The sequence below is a fragment of the Anarrhichthys ocellatus genome, unplaced genomic scaffold (assembly GCF_004355925.1).
Source record: "Anarrhichthys ocellatus isolate YVR2014 unplaced genomic scaffold, GSC_Weel_1.0 scaffold87, whole genome shotgun sequence".
Classification (NCBI taxonomy): domain Eukaryota; kingdom Metazoa; phylum Chordata; class Actinopteri; order Perciformes; family Anarhichadidae; genus Anarrhichthys; species Anarrhichthys ocellatus.
The window spans coordinates 108,705-127,728 of NW_022280117.1; the positions used below are offsets into that span (position 1 = coordinate 108,705).

Sequence of the window (19,024 nt, forward strand, 5' to 3'; positions counted from 1 at the left end):
CTCCTGTTGGTTAGCCGTTAGCGGTGCTGCTAACGTTACTAGCTCTCTCTGATTGGTTGTTTCCAATGAAACATGATCAGAGATCAGAGACTAGAAACACATGATCTACTGAGTCAGTAAAACTTTATTTACACTCTGATGGTTAACAATAAAACTTTATTTACACTCTGATGGTTAACGATAAAACTTTATTGACACTCTGATGGTTAACGATTAACCCAACTAATGAGTCTAAACCACCTGTTTAAAACAGCTCATCATAGTTTGACACGTTGCTCTTAAACCTATAGCATCTCGTGTGTGACGAGTCGGGAATGAGAATGTCTCTCTTTCAGCTCTGTTTTTGGTCTCCACCACCTCCTGAGTGGCTTTTTACAGCTTTTTCTCTGTAAACGAGTGAACCAGGACTGTAAAGTTGTGACAGATAAACAATAAACCAACAACAGATTAACGTTCATATTGTGTGTGCAGGTAAGGTGCTGGTCCACTGCACTGTGGGAGTGAGCCGCTCGGCCACGCTGGTCCTGGCCTACCTGATGATCCGACAGAACCTGACGCTGGTGGAGGCCATCAAAACCGTGAAGGACCACCGAGGTGTCATCCCCAACCGGGGCTTCCTCCGCCAGCTCAACGGCCTGGACGGCATCCTGAGAGAGAGCCGTAAGGCGTCGCCGCAGAGCTGAAAACCCGCTCAACACACACACACACACACACACTGAGGTAGCAGCTAGTCGGGTTAAACTGGGAGAGGTAATGGGACCAGGTTAGGAGCAACTGGTGGGTTTCTGACACTGTGGCTTTGAGTGGCAGCAGGGTTTGACTGATAACTGATATCTGATATCAGATATTCTTCGGAATCAATGAATTTATTTATTTATTTATCTATTTATTTAGTTATCTATTTGTTTATTTATTATTTAATTTTTTATTTCGTTTTTTTATATATTTATATTATGTTGTTGTTTATTTGTGTTTGAGCTTCTGAAACAATGTGAGCGCTGGAGTGGAACTCTCCAGTAATATCCTTTCAGATATGACACACGTTTAATGTCAGTTAAGAGTCAGGTTTATTGATTACATGCAACCTGTGACGACGCAGGCGATAAGTTGGCTGTAAAAGGTCACACATGCTAAACTCGTCTCTTCTTATGCGAGAGTGAAGTGTTTTTTAATCAAACTTCAGACCATTCCACTTGGACCTGATGTTTCACTGCCACTGAACCAACAGAGAAGAACAGAAAGGAACAGAATCCTCGGCAGCTAAAACACTGCAGAGACCCTCAACGTGGCGTCTCATCTCTGGTGCATCTTTTCTTACTGCAGGACATTTCAAACAAATGTCTCGAGCGCTCTTTTAAAGATCTTTAAACGAGATAAAATATCCTGGAAGAAGATGAAATAATATATATTTTCAAAATCCTGCAAACTGTCTGTCACTTGAACTCAATTTATTAAAGTTGCTACAAGGAACTTTCTTTTCCAGGTTGATTCTGGCGCCCCCTGTGGACTAAAGCGGTGGTGTTTCTCATGAGCACCAGACTCCCTTTAGAAAACCTCTCATTCTACTGCAGCAGGGTCTGACAGTCTGCTCCTCTCAGTCCTGGTTCTGGTTCTCCCGTGCCTCCCTTCCCTCCAGCGGGCCCAGCAATACGTCCTGGGTCTCCAGGAAAAATTAATTAGTTAAAGTGATCGATGGTGTGCAGGATTCAACAAATACCAGGTTAAAATGGATGTAACAGTATTGCCACTGGCCCCTTTAGTGCTACCAGTAAAACCAGGTTATCTGCAGTGTTCCTATCAGCTGGTTTGGGGCTCAGGGTTTGGATTTAAGGGGCCCCACGCTTTGTTTTTTGAGTGCGTGTCCACATGTGGGCCAAACATGTCTTTTGTAATCCAACCTCCCTCAGAAAGAAGACTCTTGCTCAGTGATTCTTCCCCATAGATTAAGTCTTTGCAGGTCTTCCCTCAACTTACTTTTGTACATTCAGCAAGTGTCATTAAGAGCTCAGAACAACTGACACTCCAGTCGTAGCCCAGGTCTAAACCAGCACAGTCATGTAGCCTGTTGATTATTGTATTACAGTGTTGTTACGTGTTTTATTCACGTTCAATGTATTGTTTCAATCCAGTGTTTTTCAAATAATCACAGTCCTTTCTTGACTTTGTTTTTTACTGGATATCTTGTGTGTGACGATCTGAAATTCACCCAGCAGAGAAGAGACCTCAGCCCATTGGGATGGGATTGACATTACAGGTGGAGGTGGAGGAATGTAACATTCACTGTTCAACTCATCGTGAAATTACAGGAAAGGACTGTAAAAGACGAGGACAATTCAGCAGGACAAACAGAAAGATAAAGAGTCATAACTCACTCAGATCTGAACACTCAGACTTGAAACACGTATTTTCAGATTCAGCGTGTCTTACACTTCCAGATGTATTACTATCTTATGTCCATCGTGACTAAATGTCCACAAATCCACTTGGAAATCTTGGAAAAAAAAGAATCAGAACGTCCTTGAGAATCGTCACGTTTTTAAGTTTTTTTCAGCCTCAAAGTAGTCTGGTGATAGTCGTCCGTACGTGAATGGATACACTGCTAACGGGAACTGCTAAATGCTAATTTGGCATACTTTTAATGGTACTATAGGCTTAAAAAACACTTTCTCTAAACTGGCATTTCAACAGCATATCTGATGAGCTTTTATGGGGTGTAGCTCTCCTGGTGGCTTTATATGGCCGTGATGTTGTTTCCCAAGTTGGCCTTTATGTTGGTGTTCAGTTAGAACATTCAGTTTACTCCTTTTTCTTAATTAGAATTACCGCCTCGCGGTTGTATGCGGCCGCCAACCAGTCAAGGTGCAGTTCCATCTTAAACATTTGTGTGAAATTGTCATGAGTTCGAGCCTTATTTTGTGAGGTCACAGCAACTTTTGATGACCAGGTGGACGTTTGTGCCGAATTTGAAGAAATTCGCTCAAGGCGACACAAGAATGGGACGAGTAGAAACTCACTCCACCTCAACTGGAAAAATGAATCCCGTCCGAACGGTGCTTCAGACTCTAACGAAGCTACGAAACAACTTCCAGTCTGGTGTATTACTCCAACTTCACAGTGACTGTTAGCTAGTCCAGAGTAGTACTCTCTCAGTGATACTTAAATACGCCAGCACACGAAGCATTTAGAGCCGACGTTCAGTGGGAGACAATAACCTCAAACGTGCCGTCGCAAAAGCTACCAACTGCCTGGATGTCAGGAGAGTTTTGTCTTGATGCTGAAACTCAAACCAGCTTTTCAAATATGTGTTTGTTAATTAATTACCTCAAGTACCAAACATATTTTCTCGTGACTTGTGGTCTTCGTCTGTGCTGTTTTTGTTTATTTACCACCACTATGATGAAGTAACGTCGTTTCCTCAGCTCACACGCGGGAAAAAATGTAAATACAAAAGCTGATTGGTGGATTTGTACAGTTTGTGGAGATTTAAAGGTATAGTTTGAAGATTTAGGACGTGAGCTTATTCGCTTTCCTGCTGAGAGTTAGCTGAGAAGATCAATACCACACATGGGCTAAGTATGGAGCTGAGGCAGGAGGCGATTAGCTTAGCATAAAGACTGGAAGCAAAGGGGAAACAGCTAGCCTGGCTGTGTAACTTGTTTTTACATTTTTACAGTTTGTTTCAAACAAACAATATTTTTTTATGAAGTGCATTTACAAACAGCGACGGTGTGATGATGTGGCGCAAATTTATGCTTGTAGGTTTTTATTAGCTCTAGCTAACCAGTTTCTATTGAGTTGGCAGAAAATTTGTCTAAAGCAGACTTTTTAATGTTTCCAGCTGAGTAGTCTGAAATATGCGCCTGATGATGGCTACATACCTAATATCATGCTAACAGACGGACGTTAAGCTAACATGGCAGCATCGGCCCTTGATGATCCACATAGCCTTGTTTTTCTAAACTTTGGAGAGAGCTAGGCTAGCTGTTACCCAACATTTCCAGTCATTATGCTAAGCTAAGCTAATCGTCTTCATACTTGACCGCACAACAGACGTGCGCGTAGTATTGATCGTCTCATCTAACTTCTCACCGCATATATTTTCCAAAAGAATTTGGGTTTGAGGCCTTGGAAAAGCTCGATCACGGGTTTAAGGGGACAATTTGTGTGTTAAATTATTAGCATCATAGGTGGCTACTTGGGGGCTACATCAGACCCCCTTTGTATCCCTATCACATGACAGATATTTTCATGAGATCCTGGTTGTTTTAAACCGGCACATTCTTTCTATAACATTTGGTATTTGGTATTGTGAAGGCATGAAGTTATGTTTTGTGTTCAGGGAATCAGACTTCCTTCCCGATGTCGCTCTGTTAAATAACCACGATGTCCTGGTGCAGCAGAATCTGCCTTTTCGTCTCCATTCAGTTAAAACAAACAGGAAACGATAAACAGGTGAACTATCCGTGGATATTTTCCCTTTGCTGTATCGGATGTGGGTTTTGCATTTGTGGGTTCTGTGCCGAGATTGGTCGTCTGTCTCGATTCTTCTTTATATTCTTGTGATATCTTTACTTTTCTATTGGACTTCTTTTGGGTTTATTTTTGTATCACTTTGAGTTCATTGAAGGAGAAAACTGGCAAAGGAGACGTTGATGCCTTAATACGTGTACGTCACCTTGCGTTTTTACTTGTTTGTTTTTATTGTAAACAGAGTATTGATAAATGATGTACTTGATCAGAAACAATAAAAACTATCATAGCTGTTGTAGTCCATTTTGTATTAAATAGATTTATACTGCATTGATGACCTTTAGTGGTAAAATGTGTACTTGTGTATAAACAGTCACTTGTGATCAAATTCTAACGTTGCGATAAACTAATGAAAACACTTAATGCACAAATGAAAGAACATTTCAGGTATTCACCAACAAGAGGGACAAACAAAGGAAACTTTTAAACTTGCTTTATTTAGACAATAAGAATCATTTTAGTCAGATTGTTGACAAATGGGGTCGTAGAAAATCAGATTAGAAGGAACGAAACGTGATAAAACCGATAAATTTGTGTTTGTCTATTAATGCTGCAGATATACATCATCTCTAAGATTAAATGGGATGTGGATAATGAATGGTTAAATCTGAACTGAAGGAGCTGTGTTGCACTATAGTTGACCAGAGTCGGCGATGACAACCTTCTTAGAAGTTTTGCCGCTTGATGAGCCGACCGCCTCCATCTTCTTGACGACATCCATGCCCTCCACAACGCTGCCGAACACCACGTGCTTCCCGTCCAGCCTGGAGGAGAAAGGAACATCTGAAATGAGCCGACACTGTTGGTTTGAACGTGAACGCAGCAGCACACGGGTCAAAGCGGAGCTCACCAAGATGTTTTGACTGTGCAGAGGAAGAACTGGGATCCGTTGGTGTTTTTCCCGGCGTTGGCCATGGACAGTACGCCAGGTCCCGTGTGCTTCAAGGCGAAGTTCTCATCAGCAAACTTCTCCCCGTAGATGGATTTGCCTCCGGTTCCGTCGCCTTTGGTAAAGTCCCCACCCTGAAATAAAGAAAACAGAAAGGGGAAAGGCTCAGATGACAACAGAAATCACAAATCCAGGATGTGAACTGGTGGAAACAAGGAAACAGGACAAAGATCTAGCCGTCACATTACCTGGCACATGAAGTCGGTGATGACTCGGTGAAACGAGGAGCCCTTGTAGCCAAAGCCTCTCTCCCCGGTGCACAAAGCACGGAAGTTTTCTGTAAAATAAAAGACAAGTCGCTTCATTAAATATACTCAGTCATTTAAAGAATACAACTAAATTATAGGTTGAGGTCACCAGTAAAAAAAACAAAAAACAAAACAAAACTATGTATTGCTTTAAATTAAAACCACCCGAGGTCACTAGCCGGACGGTTGAATACTTTATTTTTTCTTTTGCATCAATGATTTTAAACTACCTCTGCACCTGCAACACGGCTTTACATGCCGAGTGATGCTGCATGTTGAATCTTTCTAGGAATACGGCATCACTTGGGGTCGTTTTGCATCTCCTTGATGTCGTTTTTGTGGCCGCCTGTGACTTTGTAGTCATTTTGAATTTGTTAGTGATAATGTTAAATTTTTTTAATAGCAATTTTGCATCTCTTTGACGTCGTTTTGTCTCTTTGTGGTAGTTTTGTGTTTCTTTAAGGTTGTTAAAATGTCATTGAAGTTGTTTTGAGTCTTTGTAGTCGTTGAAATATCTTTGTGGTCGTTTTGCATTCATGCACTTCGCTTTAAAGAAAATGTCAGAAACGGCGTGACGCATTTGAGCCACTAAGCTACTGCGTGCACAAAGGAAGCATGGAGGCACTTCCTTCTTCGGCCACTGGGTTTAAATGAGATCATAGAACGAACTACTTCCAGCATCATGCAGGTTATTTTGTTGGTAGTTGCATTAACGTTGAAGGACAGTTTCACCAATACATCGCCATCGTCCACCGGGTGGGATTGACTAAAACCAGCACATTTCGAGCGAGTTAGTTTTTTTCCTATACTCGTGGTCTCACTTCCGGCTTTGCATTAGTAATGGCAGCAGCAGCTCTCGTGGTGCGACTATCCGCCCACACTTGGCTCTGTAACTGAGTATTCGGGCTCCCACGCCGCCACGGCCTCGCCCTGTATACGATTAACCGCTCAGGTGAGGACTTTCAGCCAATCACAAACGCTTTTGTAGGAGTGCGGACAGAGAGAGAGCAGCGGCTCCGCAGCTCGTGCTGCTGCAGCGACGCCTCCTCCTCGGCAGAGCTCACATACCTGCAGTCTTCGGCACCACATCAGCGCGCAGCTGCAGAACACAGACACAAAGCCGTCAGCAAACCGTGCAGATGGAGGGAACACATTGTAGCGATTTAACGCATCACAGCTGAAATAACGCAAAGTGAGAAAAATGAATTGATTGTCGTGACGTGCATCTTACCTCCATTATGATCCTGCCGGCCGATTTGCCATCAATATTGATATCAAAGAATACTTTAGGGTTCGCCATTTTCACGAACACGCTTGAGATCTGGTTATGGTGGAAAAACACTGGAATGAGCAACGCCTCGGTTCTCTATCCTCGCCTGTATTTATGCATTGTCCGGTGACGTCAGAGCGGCTGACAGCCAATCACAAACAGGCTCTTCTTTGAGGCTCATGAATGGACCAATAGGAACGACGATGGGCGGGGTTTAATGCCAGGCGCTGTCGGTTGGTAACACGACACCATGGGCGGGTTTCACCATGAAAATCAGTTATTTGAAATGAGTCGTGTTCAGACGCGTCAGGACGCAGCGCGGTGGACGATGGGAGGTCCAGAGGGCAACGTGCAGGAAGTGAACCTACCTCATGTCGAGATGTCTGCCGGCAAACAGAGACACGTGCTTCAGTTAGAGCTGTGTGTCTGTCAAAAGATTTAAATAAAATATAAATATTCCTCCTGAAAGTACATTTACTCAGTACTTCTGGAGGAAGAAGGTACTCCTTAAAGGTGCATGAAACGAGATTTTATACACATTTGTTAATACAAGTATTGTTTTATTTGCAGTAATATAACTTTTGCACCAAAGATTAAATCACCAGAACTGAAAAATACAAAGTTATGAGAAACACGACAGAGTTCATGTCTGTACTGACCTCTAGTGGTGAAAGGTGTCAACTGCAACAAGGAAAATACTTGTTTAGTTCTGACTGCCATTAATCAAATTATACTATTGTGACTGCTTTATTAAAAAGCAAAAATATCAAGATTAATGTTATTAATTAACTCAGGTGTTAATCAATAACAGGACAAAGAGTAAGCTTTCAAGTACTTTTATTTACACCATCAGCATCATTTTATTCAGAAAGGTGGTCCCAGAGAACGGGCTAGAAGGTACAAAATGTCACACGACGATCATCAACGCAGGAAGCAAACGTCCAGAGGATGAAGAGTTCATTCTGTGTGTTCCTGCTGATGCTGCAGATAAACACTCATCTCAAACTGGGACGTGGATAATGAAGGGTGCATGGAGACTGGAGGAGCTTTGTCGCACTATTTCAGTTCCCCGCAGTCGGCGATGACGACTTTGGCTTTCGGGGTGCCGCTCTTTGTGCCTTGCTTCTCCATCGCCTTGACGACGTCGGCGCCCTCCACGACGTTGCCAAACACCACGTGCTTCTTGTCCAGCCTGGAGAGCAGAAGAAGAAGAAGAGGAAGCCTGATTAGCATGCGAGACCACACTCTCTTTCTGTTGTTGCTTTGGAACCTGAATGCAGCAGCACTCGAGGGTCCAGAGTGGAGCTCACCAGTCCGTTTTATCCGTGCAGATGAAGAATTGGGACCCGTTGGTGTTGGGCCCGGCGTTGGCCATGGACAGCGTGCCCAGGCCCGTGTGCTTCAACTGGAAGTTCTCGTCTGCAAACTTCTCCCCGTAGATGGATTTGCCTCCGGTTCCGTTGTGGTTGGTAAAGTCCCCGCCCTGAAATAAAAGAGTTCACTCAGTATTTTTGTGGCAACAGAAATCAAATCTCCATCATGTGACCGAAGCAGGAAACAGGACACAGCTCTTGCCTTCACGGTACCTGGCACATGAACTTGGGGATGAGTCGGTGAAACGTGGAGTTCTTGTAGCCGAAGCCTTTCTCTCCGGTGCACAAAGCACGGAAGTTTTCTGTAAAATAAAAGACAAGTCGCTTCATTAAATATACTTACACCAACTAAGATACAAAAAAATAAGTTCATATCACCAGTAAGTATTAGTCACTAGACAGCTGTTGATTACTTCATGTTTCTATTTTCATTTACATCGTTTGAGTCTCTTTGGAGTAGTTTGAGTCTCTTTAGGTTGTTTTGAGTCTCTTTGTGGATGTTTAGAGTCTTTGAGGTTATTCTAAGTCTCTGTGGTTGTTTTGCATCTTTTTGTAGTCGTTTAAAGTCTCTTTGTGGTTGTTGCGTGTGTCTTTGTAGTAGTTTGAGACTATTTATGATTGTTTTTGTGTCTCGGTTGTCACTTTGAGTCCCTTTGTGGTTGTTTTGCCACTTTTTGTAGTCATTTTAAGCTAATTTGTGGTTGTTTTGAGTCTCTTTGTGGTCGTTTTGATTTTCTTTGTGGTCACTTTGATTTACATTGTGATCAGCTGAACTTCAGTATTTAGTTCCCTCTTGAGATGATGAGAGTCTCACTCCGGTCCAAAGCTTCCTGCCACAGCACAGATAACTACTCTTAATACCAGCACACTACACTAAATATATCTTCTCCCTCCTCTCATCAACACATCTCCTCTCACATTGAGCTCTGCAAACAGCCAAACACTTCTTTTGATCAACGCCTTCACACCCACAGCCTCGACCCACTTTCACAATTAATCCTCAGCTGATCTCAGCAGGTCTGTGCAGCTCCTTCTGCATGCAGTGGACTCATAAAGCTTTCTCCTTTCTGTTGAATCTTACCTGCAGTCTTTGGGACAACATCGGCCCGGAGCTGCAAAACACAAGACGACTCAGTGAGTGAAGCAGGAACAGAAGCAGGCGGAGGGTTGACTCTAAATGCACCGACAGGAAGAAGCTGAGATAAACATTTAAACTAGAATTTGATTGTCTAATGGATGAATTGACTTTTCATTATTGTGTTTATATGTGGAGACACGTGCGATAAGCTGCTCCAGAGGTTTACAGCCCGTTATAACTGCACTATAACGTTTATTAATCTTCCAGCTGTGCTGCTGCTGCGCGTTTCCATCAGGATGTGATTCATTATGCAATTAATCATATCGCAGGATATTAAAAATAAACAATATGCAGGCTATATATTATGCAAAAGGCTGCCAAAATGGAAGCCTACAAGCTGCATGAGAGAAGTTGACATACTGTCTGACAGAGGCCTTTTAAACATAAATCTATATTTAAAGCTGAAATGAAGTGCTGGTCTCACCTCCATTGTAAGCCTGCCAGCATTGGCTCCATCGATGGTGATGTCAAAGAACACTCTGGGGTTCCCCATCTTTGTGGACACGCGTGTGTTCTGTGGTCCGTGATGGAGATGCGCACTTCAACGACACACAATCTATTCTGGTCCGTATTTATGTGCTGCAGGGCCGAAGCACCGGTGACGTAGAGGAGCCGCCGACAGCCAATCACAGGCGCGTTCTATCTGCGAGGGCTCCAGGACGGACCAATAGGAACGAAGATACGTGTGAAGCGGTGAGATGATTAATAAAATACTAAATAACATCCACCCGGACCGCGCACCGTCTGTCGTTATTACATGCAGAATCCAACTCACCCAAAATATCAGGTCTGAAGGCTTTCAGTGGAAGAATGTTTGATAATCTCACGTGGACACTTTCAGCAATAATAACCACATTATGTGCAACATCTTTCAACATGGTGCAATATTTCAATTTCATGTGCAATATTAGTTATTAATCTACAATATAACTTTCTACTTATTCAACGTCATTGATAACATCTCATATTTTAGTTTCATTAAGCTCTGGTGTTATCACTTCTTATACACTTTATGATTTACTCCTGTATTCATCTTTGTTTACTTTCCTTACTCTTATTGCTATTGTGTTCTATTTGGCAATGGTGTCAGTATTATTTATTTTTATTCTATTGTTCATATATATTTATATTTATTGTTTTTTTCTTATTCTACTTTTGTAATCTTAAATGAAACTCTGGCACAATAATTGCCTTCAGCATTAATAAAGTTCTATCTTATTTTATCTTAAATATGTTTAAAAAAACAAAAGTTGATTAAATAAATAAATGCAGTAAATAATTTACTCACTTGTACTCCAGCGGGGAGAAGTACTCAGATCTGCTACTGAAGTAAAAGTGATTAAAAAATAATGTATTAACAATTAATTTATTTAAATAATCAAATAATTAGTTTAAACAATTAAATCTGCTGCGTTAGAAGTTCTGCAGTTACATTGTTCATATTTCTTTATTTTAAATGTGTTTATTGTAATTGTTTCTGTTCTTAATTTATTTAATTAAAATATATTTGCCTTCATGTGACAACTTCTGTGGCAATAAACCGGATTCTGATTCTACTGAAAGTAAAGTATTTTCTACTTTAAGTCTCAAAAGTACAAGTACTTGTTCTGCAGTAAAAATACACAAATGTGTTTTAATATAAGATCATTTTATCCCTTTGGCCTCAAACGTGATGAAATGAAACCGCGTGAAGTTTAGAGAGAGTTTTACGCTGCTGTAAAGAATAAATGTAGAGAAGTACAAGTTTAAATATCTTCAAACAAAGAGCAGAACAAGTAAATACTGAAGAAGAAGAAGCTGATAACGTATAAAGAATCACTTCATGAGACGTCTCAGAAACACCAGAACAAACCGTGTTCAGATAAAGTGATTTAATTCTGAGGTTCAGGGACAAGGTAACTGCAGGTACAATGACGATTATGATTAAAAAATAAATAGAAAATAATGGCAATTACAATGTGTTACAAAATATGTGGAATAGTTTACATATTAAAAAACTGGTTTTCCTTCTTTTTTCTAGCAAATTTGCAGTTAAATAAGTTCATAATTTCCCAAATATAATAACATTATTGTGTTGCTCCACTTCTTTCTTGTTGGACCACGACGGTGAACTCATTCATAGAAAAACACAAACGTCAGCGTTTTAGAAAGTGGTATGAAGAAGACGTCTTCCTCGTTAACTGCGGCGCTGCACGTCTGCACGTCACCGCGGGACCTTTTTACAATCGCTTTATAATTCTTCTAACATACAGTATGTATACAGTGCCAACGATGATCCATTATCCAACTAAAGAACATTAAAATTACCATGATTAACAATTCATTTGATACACACACGTTCTCTAATGAAAACAGCCGATTACACAGTACACAAACCCAAAGCGCGGATGGGTTATACACGTCCAGAACACCTTTTTAAAAACATACCAAGAGCTTTCAGATGGCAGAAAAAGCCACGACACAGCGGTTCTCATTTACAGGATGCTGGAGAGGAACCCGACGGAGAGACGGGAGCGGTTCTTTATATATTCACAGTGCTGAAGGACCTCAGCGCTCCCAAACCTCAGGGTTTTAAAAAGAAATACTTTTGTACATCTGTTTATCTTTTCTCTTTTACTCGCTGCCCTTATCTCACATCAACGTCTTCATCTGGTGATATTCTGTTTCTGTTAATCCCACGAAAAGATCCAAACTCTACCAATGCTGTCCCTTCATCATCTTCATCATCACTGTAGTTTATTCTGACTCAACCACACAAACACTCACTAGAGCACCACATGTGGATTCATCCGCCGCTGAAAATAGTCCCCAACAAAGCTAGAGATCAGCTGCTTCAGGAGATCACTGATCACTGGTTTCTTTTAGAGATGAATAAATAAGAACCGACGGCTTTAATCAACTTGAGCTCCGCAGTATCAGTTTGTTAAATGTCTGTTCCCTTGACTCCTCCCTCCTTGCCTCCTCCACTCTCATCTTAAAGGCTTTTACACTTTCTTTGTTTTTTTAAGCGATTAATTACATTTCAATAGATATTTTTTAAACTGTTGTTTTTGTCGTTCTTTCAGAAAGAACGTGAATATTTTATTACTCCTTTCAACCGCGAAGGGAAGCGCAGACCTTTCACAATAAAAGCCCTAGATATATAATATTCAAAGGAGAATACCTTGCATATTTACGTGCTTTTAATTTGTAAAGGCGTTTAGACGCGAGGAGAGGAGGCGAGGAACGAAGTCGAGGAGGCACAATCAGAGAAATGAGAGTCTTTGGTCTTTTCATGGGATTAATATTAATATAGAAGAATAAAAGAATATCACGAGCTTTTACTTTTAATGCAGTGGTTCCCAAACTGGGAGGTTGCATCAGGAGGGGGCGGGGCAGGGGGGGTAAAATATTACAAGAAAGGACTTTACATCTCTGGCAACTTTAACACAATGTTGATGATTGAATATTTGAGGTAAACGGCAGAAAGATGGCGATCTACCAGGAATGTGCGTGTGCAGTAAAAAAGGGAGTTTGGGAACCACTGTTGAATTAACGTTCCATTGACATCCACACAAACGGCTTCCGTTACCCTCCACCTCCACCACGGCCGTCTAGAACTTAAATACTGCGCGTTCACATCCTTCAGCCGCTGGTTTGTGCTATAGTTTAGAAATGCTGGTCTGCAGAGTGTTCTGCATCCTGCTGCACGGGATGAAGCTCAAAGTACAGCAGGACGCTTTAAAAGATAGACTGACACACACACACGCATTTATACACACACACACAGGAAGTGGGCGTCGTCTTCAACCAATGAGGGCGGGGCTACGGCGAAGCGGAGGCTGGAAGATGGAGGCGGTCAGTTGTTCTCGAACAGAGACAGCAGGTCGTCGCTGCTGTTGTTGGGGAGGTCGGGGGGGCCGAGGTACGAAAGCAGCTCGTCCGGGTTCGTCAGTTCAGGAAGAAGCTTCAACGACAGGCACAGAGTTTAAGGTTAAATCAAAACACCAAGTTCACAGGTTTAAGAGTCCGGACTGAGAGGTTAGAGAGAGAGAGATGCTTTTATCAAACGCTGAAGGATGACGTGTACTAGAGCGCAGAAGGAACCAAAGAGATGATTACGCAGCCAGAGGAGGTCGTAGTCTTCACAAATCCTCTGAGATTAAAGTTGTAAATTCATTTAGTCATAAACTTGCGATGAAAAAAACTCATCAATTCTTTGAGATTTAAGTCGTAGATTTAGGAGAAAAACTTGAATATTTTTGAAGATTATAGTCATAAATCTACGAGAAAAAAACCTTCAGAAAAACTCAGATCTAAATCGTAAATTTGCGAGACGAAACTTAAATATTCAGTGAGAGCATAAAGTCACAAATTCGTAAAAAAATAATCTGGAATAATCCGAGATTAAATAATAAAATTTACAACAACACTTTCTCAGAGATGATGAAATTTGAAATGAAAAAAAAACTAATTCTTTGAGGTTAAATTCGTAAATTTACGAGAAGAAATTTAAATATTCTCGGAGATTAAAGTCACAAATTTGCAAGTGAAAAAAAATAAAACTAGACAAAAATCTTGAATATCGTCTGAGATTATTAACGTAGTTTTTAAAAACCTTTCACCTGTTTTTAGTCTGTGTGTTTAAATGTGGGACAACTTCTCCGCGGCCATCTTGGCCAAGAAGCACCGCGTTACAGAGATTATAGATCTCAGTGATCGTCTTTGATTCATGAAGATCAAAGGAATAAATGAAGTCGTACATTTGCAAGGAAAAGAAGTGAGAAATGATGCAACACCGTGGTAACGCCAGCCAGCAGAGTTATTTTGGTTAGAAGGTCCTGAAAGATGCAAAACACACTTTGTTTTCTTTCATGTTCGGTTTTTTTGTGTTATTTTCTGAACATGAATGAATTCTAATATAATTCATATATTTTGCACTCGGCGGCTCACATTACCGCAGTGTTTACCGGAGGTGTTTGTGGTGTTGATCCAACCGTGCAAAGTGAAGTGATGTGGGTCCTTAAGAAAAAAAAAAAAAAAAAAACAATACACAAGTTTTCCCGAGTTTCTTTTTTCCCGTAAATTTGTGAGTTTTCTCTCGAAAATCTAAGACTTTAATCTGAGAGAATATCCGAGTTATTTAAACAAAACAGAGGAAGTTAAAGGAGATCAACTGGAAGGAAAACAAAGGAACACGGCTTCAGATATCTGTCACGAGAAGTGAATATTTTGTACAATAATCTGACACATAATCTGGGACATGACGCTCCACAAAACATCTAATTCTACTTTTTACACTTTGGGATTTGTTCAGATTAAACAGATGATATGACTTTTTGAATCAGGGAGATCTAGAGATGCTGTCAGGTCGAGGTTTGGTTATCCTTTGACAGAGCCAGGCTAGTTGTTTCCCTCCGTTTCCAGTCTCTATGCTAAACTAAGATAACCGGCTTCGTATTTACAATAAGTAGGAGAGTGGTATCGGTATTTTTAATAGTTTGATAAACCCTCAATTTACAAACAGACTCCTTAATTCTGAGCTCTTCCCATCACATGATCAACAGGTCGGTTACACTCACATCTAGTGCGTGATCGGCGCCCTCCCCTCCGGGGCCTCCCAGAACGAAGGGGCCCTCGCTCTGCAGCCGGGCATTCTGGGTACCGACGTTCCGCTGCGGCAGCGGACTGCCGGCGTCGCCGAGGCCCTGATTACCGTGGACGCCCGAGCCGTGCTGCTGCAGGATGCTGTGGGCGTGTTCGATTCGTCCAGAGTGAGACGTCTGGAGATCAGGAAGAGACACAACAGAGACGAGAGGATCTTTATTTTATGGTAATTAAATAAACAACAACACATTGGATTCACAGAGGGTCAACACGGCGCCTGGAGCTCTTGTTGGTGTTTTTCTTGAGAGCACCAGAAGTGTGCGACGGCCGAGCGGCTGTCTGAGGCAGCCGGTGTGAGAGGAGTGTTTGTCTACTTCAGCTTCAGCTAAAAGCTCTTAACTGAGCTCACGGGCCAGAAGGACGAGACAGTCAGTGCTGGTGACGAATGCAGCGGCAAACTGTCAGAGCCTTTAGACCCGACAGGTCCAGGAAGGAAGGAACCGAACCGACGGGGACGCATTAGAAGAAACATCCTGTTGTTCTTTGGGTTTAATGCAGAGACGTGATGAGAGAATGAAAAGGAGACACAGAGGGTAAAAACGACGGTTATCTATTTGTTTTAGAATTAAGAAGAATGAATGAATCGCAGAGCCGGGGACGGCGGGTAATATTCAGAAAGAAATCTGAATTTACGAGGTTAAAAGTGGTAAATTTACGAGACAAAACCTAAATAGTTAATTAACAAGAAGTGTGAATCCCTGCAAACACAAGCGGTCCTTCAGCACCTCTTTCACTACATTCACTGTTGGTTTTGGTATTTTTGAGGGATTTACTGATGTAATAAAGAAAAAGAACTCAACATCCCTCTTCTTTTATCTTCACTGGTTGAGTTTATTTTTTACCTCTAAAGACCCTCAGCCCCTCAGGCTGCTGTCTATTCATACTCAGGCCGTCATTGTGTCATTGTGGTCGACTCGTCCATTAAAGGAAGTGAAGCCAACAGAAAAGGGACATGAAGAGGCTTTTCTTTTGTTAACGGAGGAGTAAAGATAAAGTGTGGAACCTGCTCGGGCTGATAGGGGAGCGGAGGTCCGGAGGACGAGTACTCTCCCAGCGTCGGGGTGCCGGGGGTGTTGGGGAAGTCCGTGAATCCCGATTGGCTGGAGAATCCCTGGCTCCCTAAAATAAAAACAAAACAAGAGTTAAAAACAGCTGATCAGGAGGAGGGAAAACGCCTCCAGCTGTGGAGCTTCAGAGGACGTCTTCAACTATCGTTCTGGGTCAGCGCCCATCTAAGAGAGGATCTGACTGATTGTGTACTATATATATATATATATATATATATATATGACTTTATGTCCCGTTTAAGACGCACTTAATATCTTGGTGGTTTTTAATTCTATATTTTATCTGGAGAAACAAGCCGATTACTTGTTTACAATTACTCAACGACCAACATTTTTTTCATCAAATTGGCAGAAAAGGGCTTCCATACAAGTTTGAGGTACTTGTACTTCAATATTTTAATTTTATGCTACTTTATACTCCTCACTACATCTCAGAGGTACATATTGTACTTTTTACTCCTTTACCTTAGTTACTTTACAGATTTGATTTTCACATTTCTTATTTGAAGTACATTTTCTTTTCCATACTTTTTTTCACTTGTAACCAGCGTAGCATTAGTATCTGTCCGGCGTAGCATTAGTATCTGTACAGCGTAGCATTAGTATTTTTCCAGTGTAGCATTAGTATTCTTCCAGTGTAGCATTAGTATTTGTACAGCGTAGTATTAGTATTTGTACAGTGTAGTATTAGTATAGCATTGTGTATAGCATTGTGTAGTATCTGTACAGTGTAGCATTAGTATCTGTACAGCGTAGCATTAGTATTTGTACAGCGTAGCATTAGTATTTGTACAGCGTAGCATTAGTATTTTCTACCTGGCCGGTTGTAGTCGGGCGTGTTCCGGCCCCCCCCGCTCAGACTGTGGTAGGGGGACGAGGCCGGACCCAGAGCGGCGATCATCTCCATCACGTTGGGCAGAACCATGTGACTCGGGCTGACGGTCCGGCAGCGCTTCAGCACCGGACCGTCGGGCTCCTCCTTTATGTGCAGGTCCGGTTTGACGGGCACCGGCCTCCAGCCGCACACCGGGTCTATGGTGATCTCCTCGTAGTCAGAACTGAGTGAGGAGGACGCAGAAGGGTCAGAACATTGAGAATGAATCCATTCCCGTGAACTCCATGTTTTAAACACACTTACTTCTGGATGTAGACGAGAATCCCGAGCATGTACTGGTCCACCTCCAGCCCTTCTAGCAGCGCCGTTTTACTGAGAACCAAACAAATGAACACGCGGTTACGCTTCACGCGGAGACGTTCTGGTTCTAGAAAAAGGTGCAACGAGACCTGAATGCAGAACGTACTTGCACACAGGACATCTCCAGGTTCCTCTTTCGCAATTAAGCTGCAGGTAGGACTCCAGGTCGAAACACTACGAATTAAGAGACATCAGTGTGAGTAGGGACGCCCCCGAAACCTGGTTCTAAGCAGGAACCGGTTCTAAGTGAGTAAAAACACGGAGTTATCTGCATGTACAGGGGTTTGTTTTAGGGGTGTAAGGTACACAGGAGTCAGGGTTTGGTTCTTCAGTTCTCTCTCCGTAGTTGATGCAGCAGACCGGGGGAACCTGCAGGCCGGTCGTCCAGCTCTTGATGTTTCATTTGCGCTCGCCACGATGTGACCGACTCGCTCGCACAAAAATCAGCTCGTTGTGCCGCCTCACCTCATATGTGTTAATAGCATATGTTGCCAACGGCGTACCGGCTAAACGTTGCCAGGCAGAACTCCTACTTTGGTTCTGCATTACGTGCATCAATGTACCTGCCGTGACCTCCGTACGAATCCATGAACCGTTACAGACCTTTTGTGTGTGTGTGTGTGTGTGTGTGTGTGTGTTTACCTGTATGTGTCTGCAGTCGTGCCCTCTGGCCGGCAGCTGGATCCGTCTGAACGTGATCGGACATTTGAGGGAAACTTTGATCGCTGTCTGCTCGACGCCGTCCTCTCCGTTCAGACCTGGAGTCCCGGGGATCGTCCCACTGCTGAAGTTTCTCTTTACTGAAACAGAAACATCAGATTTTCTTTAAAAAACAACCTCCAGGGAAAACTAAAGGGTTGCAGGTAGGGTTGCGTTGATATGCACGTTGGTGGAAGAAGTATCTTTTATTTAAGTTAAGACAGAAATACCACTATTCAGAAAACTGAAATACAATCCTGTATGTTTCCTCTCATCTGTGTTAATATTAGATGTGTTTCACATGTTCTCAGATCAAAGTGAACTCACTCTTGGTGATGCAGTGCTCGGCCGGCAGGAGTCTCTTCTTCATCAGACCCTGCAGGACGGACCGGACGGACGGCCGGTGGACCAGCTGCAACACAAACAGGTGGGACTGGAAAGAGACAAGGAAACGGCTTAAAATGGGATTTGATGTGTTTAAATGTAAACGGTAGACACGCGTTGCATTGTGGGAAAGCGAGAGCTCCTTACACAGCAGCAGGCGGTTACTGTGATCTGCACGGTGTTGCGTCCCGGCTGACACACCGGCTTCAGGTACAGGGGCTTGTGGGAGGTTTTGTTGTCGCCTCTTTCGATGCACAGAGGAGTCGCGTTGACGCTCACCTGAGGCGGAAAATATGACGTCAATTAAAAGACAAGTACATCTTTATTTACCTTTAAATGCAAAGAAAAGCGGACAACACTTACTTGAACGGAGGCAGGCCAGTTAGTGTTCATCTGTCGGTCCTCGTGGTGGTAACACTTAAACTGCAGCTCCAGATCAGGCCTGCAGGGGGCGACACAACACAGCGGTCAGAGAGAGAGCGAGAGAGACTGGGTGAGGTTATCAGAGAGAGAGAGAGAGAGAGA

The 19,024-nt window shown here is 42.5% G+C and overlaps 4 protein-coding genes across 11 annotated transcripts in view; 1 reads left to right on the top strand and 3 right to left on the bottom strand.

Annotated features, from left to right (window-relative positions):
• The window catches only part of dusp26 (dual specificity phosphatase 26), a 4,805-nt gene extending 3,240 nt beyond the window's left edge, over window positions 1-1,565 (top strand). The window contains exon 4 of the mRNA XM_031875130.1: window positions 472-1,565. Within this exon, the coding sequence (XP_031730990.1) occupies window positions 472-683 (212 nt within the window). The 3' untranslated portion in view covers window positions 684-1,565. The remainder of the gene's footprint in view (window positions 1-471) is intronic.
• Window positions 1,566-4,947: 3,382 nt separating this feature from the next.
• On the bottom strand, window positions 4,948-7,103 carry LOC116398649 (peptidyl-prolyl cis-trans isomerase). Its single transcript, XM_031875131.1, has 5 exons — window positions 6,959-7,103; window positions 6,796-6,826; window positions 5,668-5,756; window positions 5,381-5,553; window positions 4,948-5,294 (listed from the first exon to the last, which is right to left on the bottom strand). The coding sequence occupies exons 1-5, from the start codon at window positions 7,025-7,027 to the stop codon at window positions 5,162-5,164; spliced, it is 495 nt and encodes a 164-aa protein (XP_031730991.1). The 5' UTR covers window positions 7,028-7,103; the 3' UTR covers window positions 4,948-5,161.
• A 433-nt stretch (window positions 7,104-7,536) lies between these two features.
• On the bottom strand, window positions 7,537-11,272 carry LOC116398651 (peptidyl-prolyl cis-trans isomerase-like). The gene is made up of 5 exons (XM_031875141.1): window positions 9,933-11,272; window positions 9,452-9,482; window positions 8,584-8,672; window positions 8,308-8,480; window positions 7,537-8,189 (listed from the first exon to the last, which is right to left on the bottom strand). Exons 1-5 carry the CDS (start codon window positions 9,999-10,001, stop codon window positions 8,054-8,056), a joined length of 498 nt encoding a protein of 165 aa, XP_031731001.1. The 5' UTR covers window positions 10,002-11,272; the 3' UTR covers window positions 7,537-8,053.
• Window positions 11,273-11,364: 92 nt separating this feature from the next.
• Window positions 11,365-19,024, bottom strand: part of zmiz2 (zinc finger, MIZ-type containing 2) — a 21,058-nt gene continuing 13,398 nt past the window's right edge. For 5 of the 8 annotated variants that reach the window (XM_031875137.1, XM_031875134.1, XM_031875136.1 and 2 more), the window contains exons 11-20: window positions 18,863-18,941; window positions 18,647-18,778; window positions 18,443-18,548; window positions 18,059-18,216; window positions 17,523-17,590; window positions 17,360-17,428; window positions 17,038-17,279; window positions 16,158-16,273; window positions 15,070-15,270; window positions 11,365-13,454 (exon numbers count right to left, since the gene is read on the bottom strand). In XM_031875137.1, coding sequence (XP_031730997.1) covers window positions 13,347-13,454; window positions 15,070-15,270; window positions 16,158-16,273; window positions 17,038-17,279; window positions 17,360-17,428; window positions 17,523-17,590; window positions 18,059-18,216; window positions 18,443-18,548; window positions 18,647-18,778; window positions 18,863-18,941 — 1,279 coding nt within the window. In that variant the 3' untranslated portion in view covers window positions 11,365-13,346. Of the gene's footprint in view, window positions 14,510-15,069; window positions 15,271-16,157; window positions 16,274-17,037; window positions 17,280-17,359; window positions 17,429-17,522; window positions 17,591-18,058; window positions 18,217-18,442; window positions 18,549-18,646; window positions 18,779-18,862; window positions 18,942-19,024 lie in introns of all 8 variants that reach the window. The other 3 variants (XM_031875140.1, XM_031875139.1, XM_031875135.1) reach the window with 3 other exon arrangements.

Coding starts and splice junctions, on each gene's coding strand:
- LOC116398649 (XM_031875131.1), bottom strand. CDS start 7,027: ATGGCGAACCCTAAAGTATTCTTTGATATCAATATTGATGGCAAATCG. Junction 6,827..6,958: donor CCGGCAGGATCATAATGGAG/GTAAGATGCACG, acceptor TGTGTTCTGCAG/CTGCGCGCTGATGTGGTGCC. Junction 5,757..6,795: donor TGTGGTGCCGAAGACTGCAG/GTATGTGAGCTC, acceptor TTTATTTTACAG/AAAACTTCCGTGCTTTGTGC.
- LOC116398651 (XM_031875141.1), bottom strand. CDS start 10,001: ATGGGGAACCCCAGAGTGTTCTTTGACATCACCATCGATGGAGCCAAT. Junction 9,483..9,932: donor CTGGCAGGCTTACAATGGAG/GTGAGACCAGCA, acceptor TGTGTTTTGCAG/CTCCGGGCCGATGTTGTCCC. Junction 8,190..8,307: donor TGCACGGATAAAACGGACTG/GTGAGCTCCACT, acceptor TCTGCTCTCCAG/GCTGGACAAGAAGCACGTGG.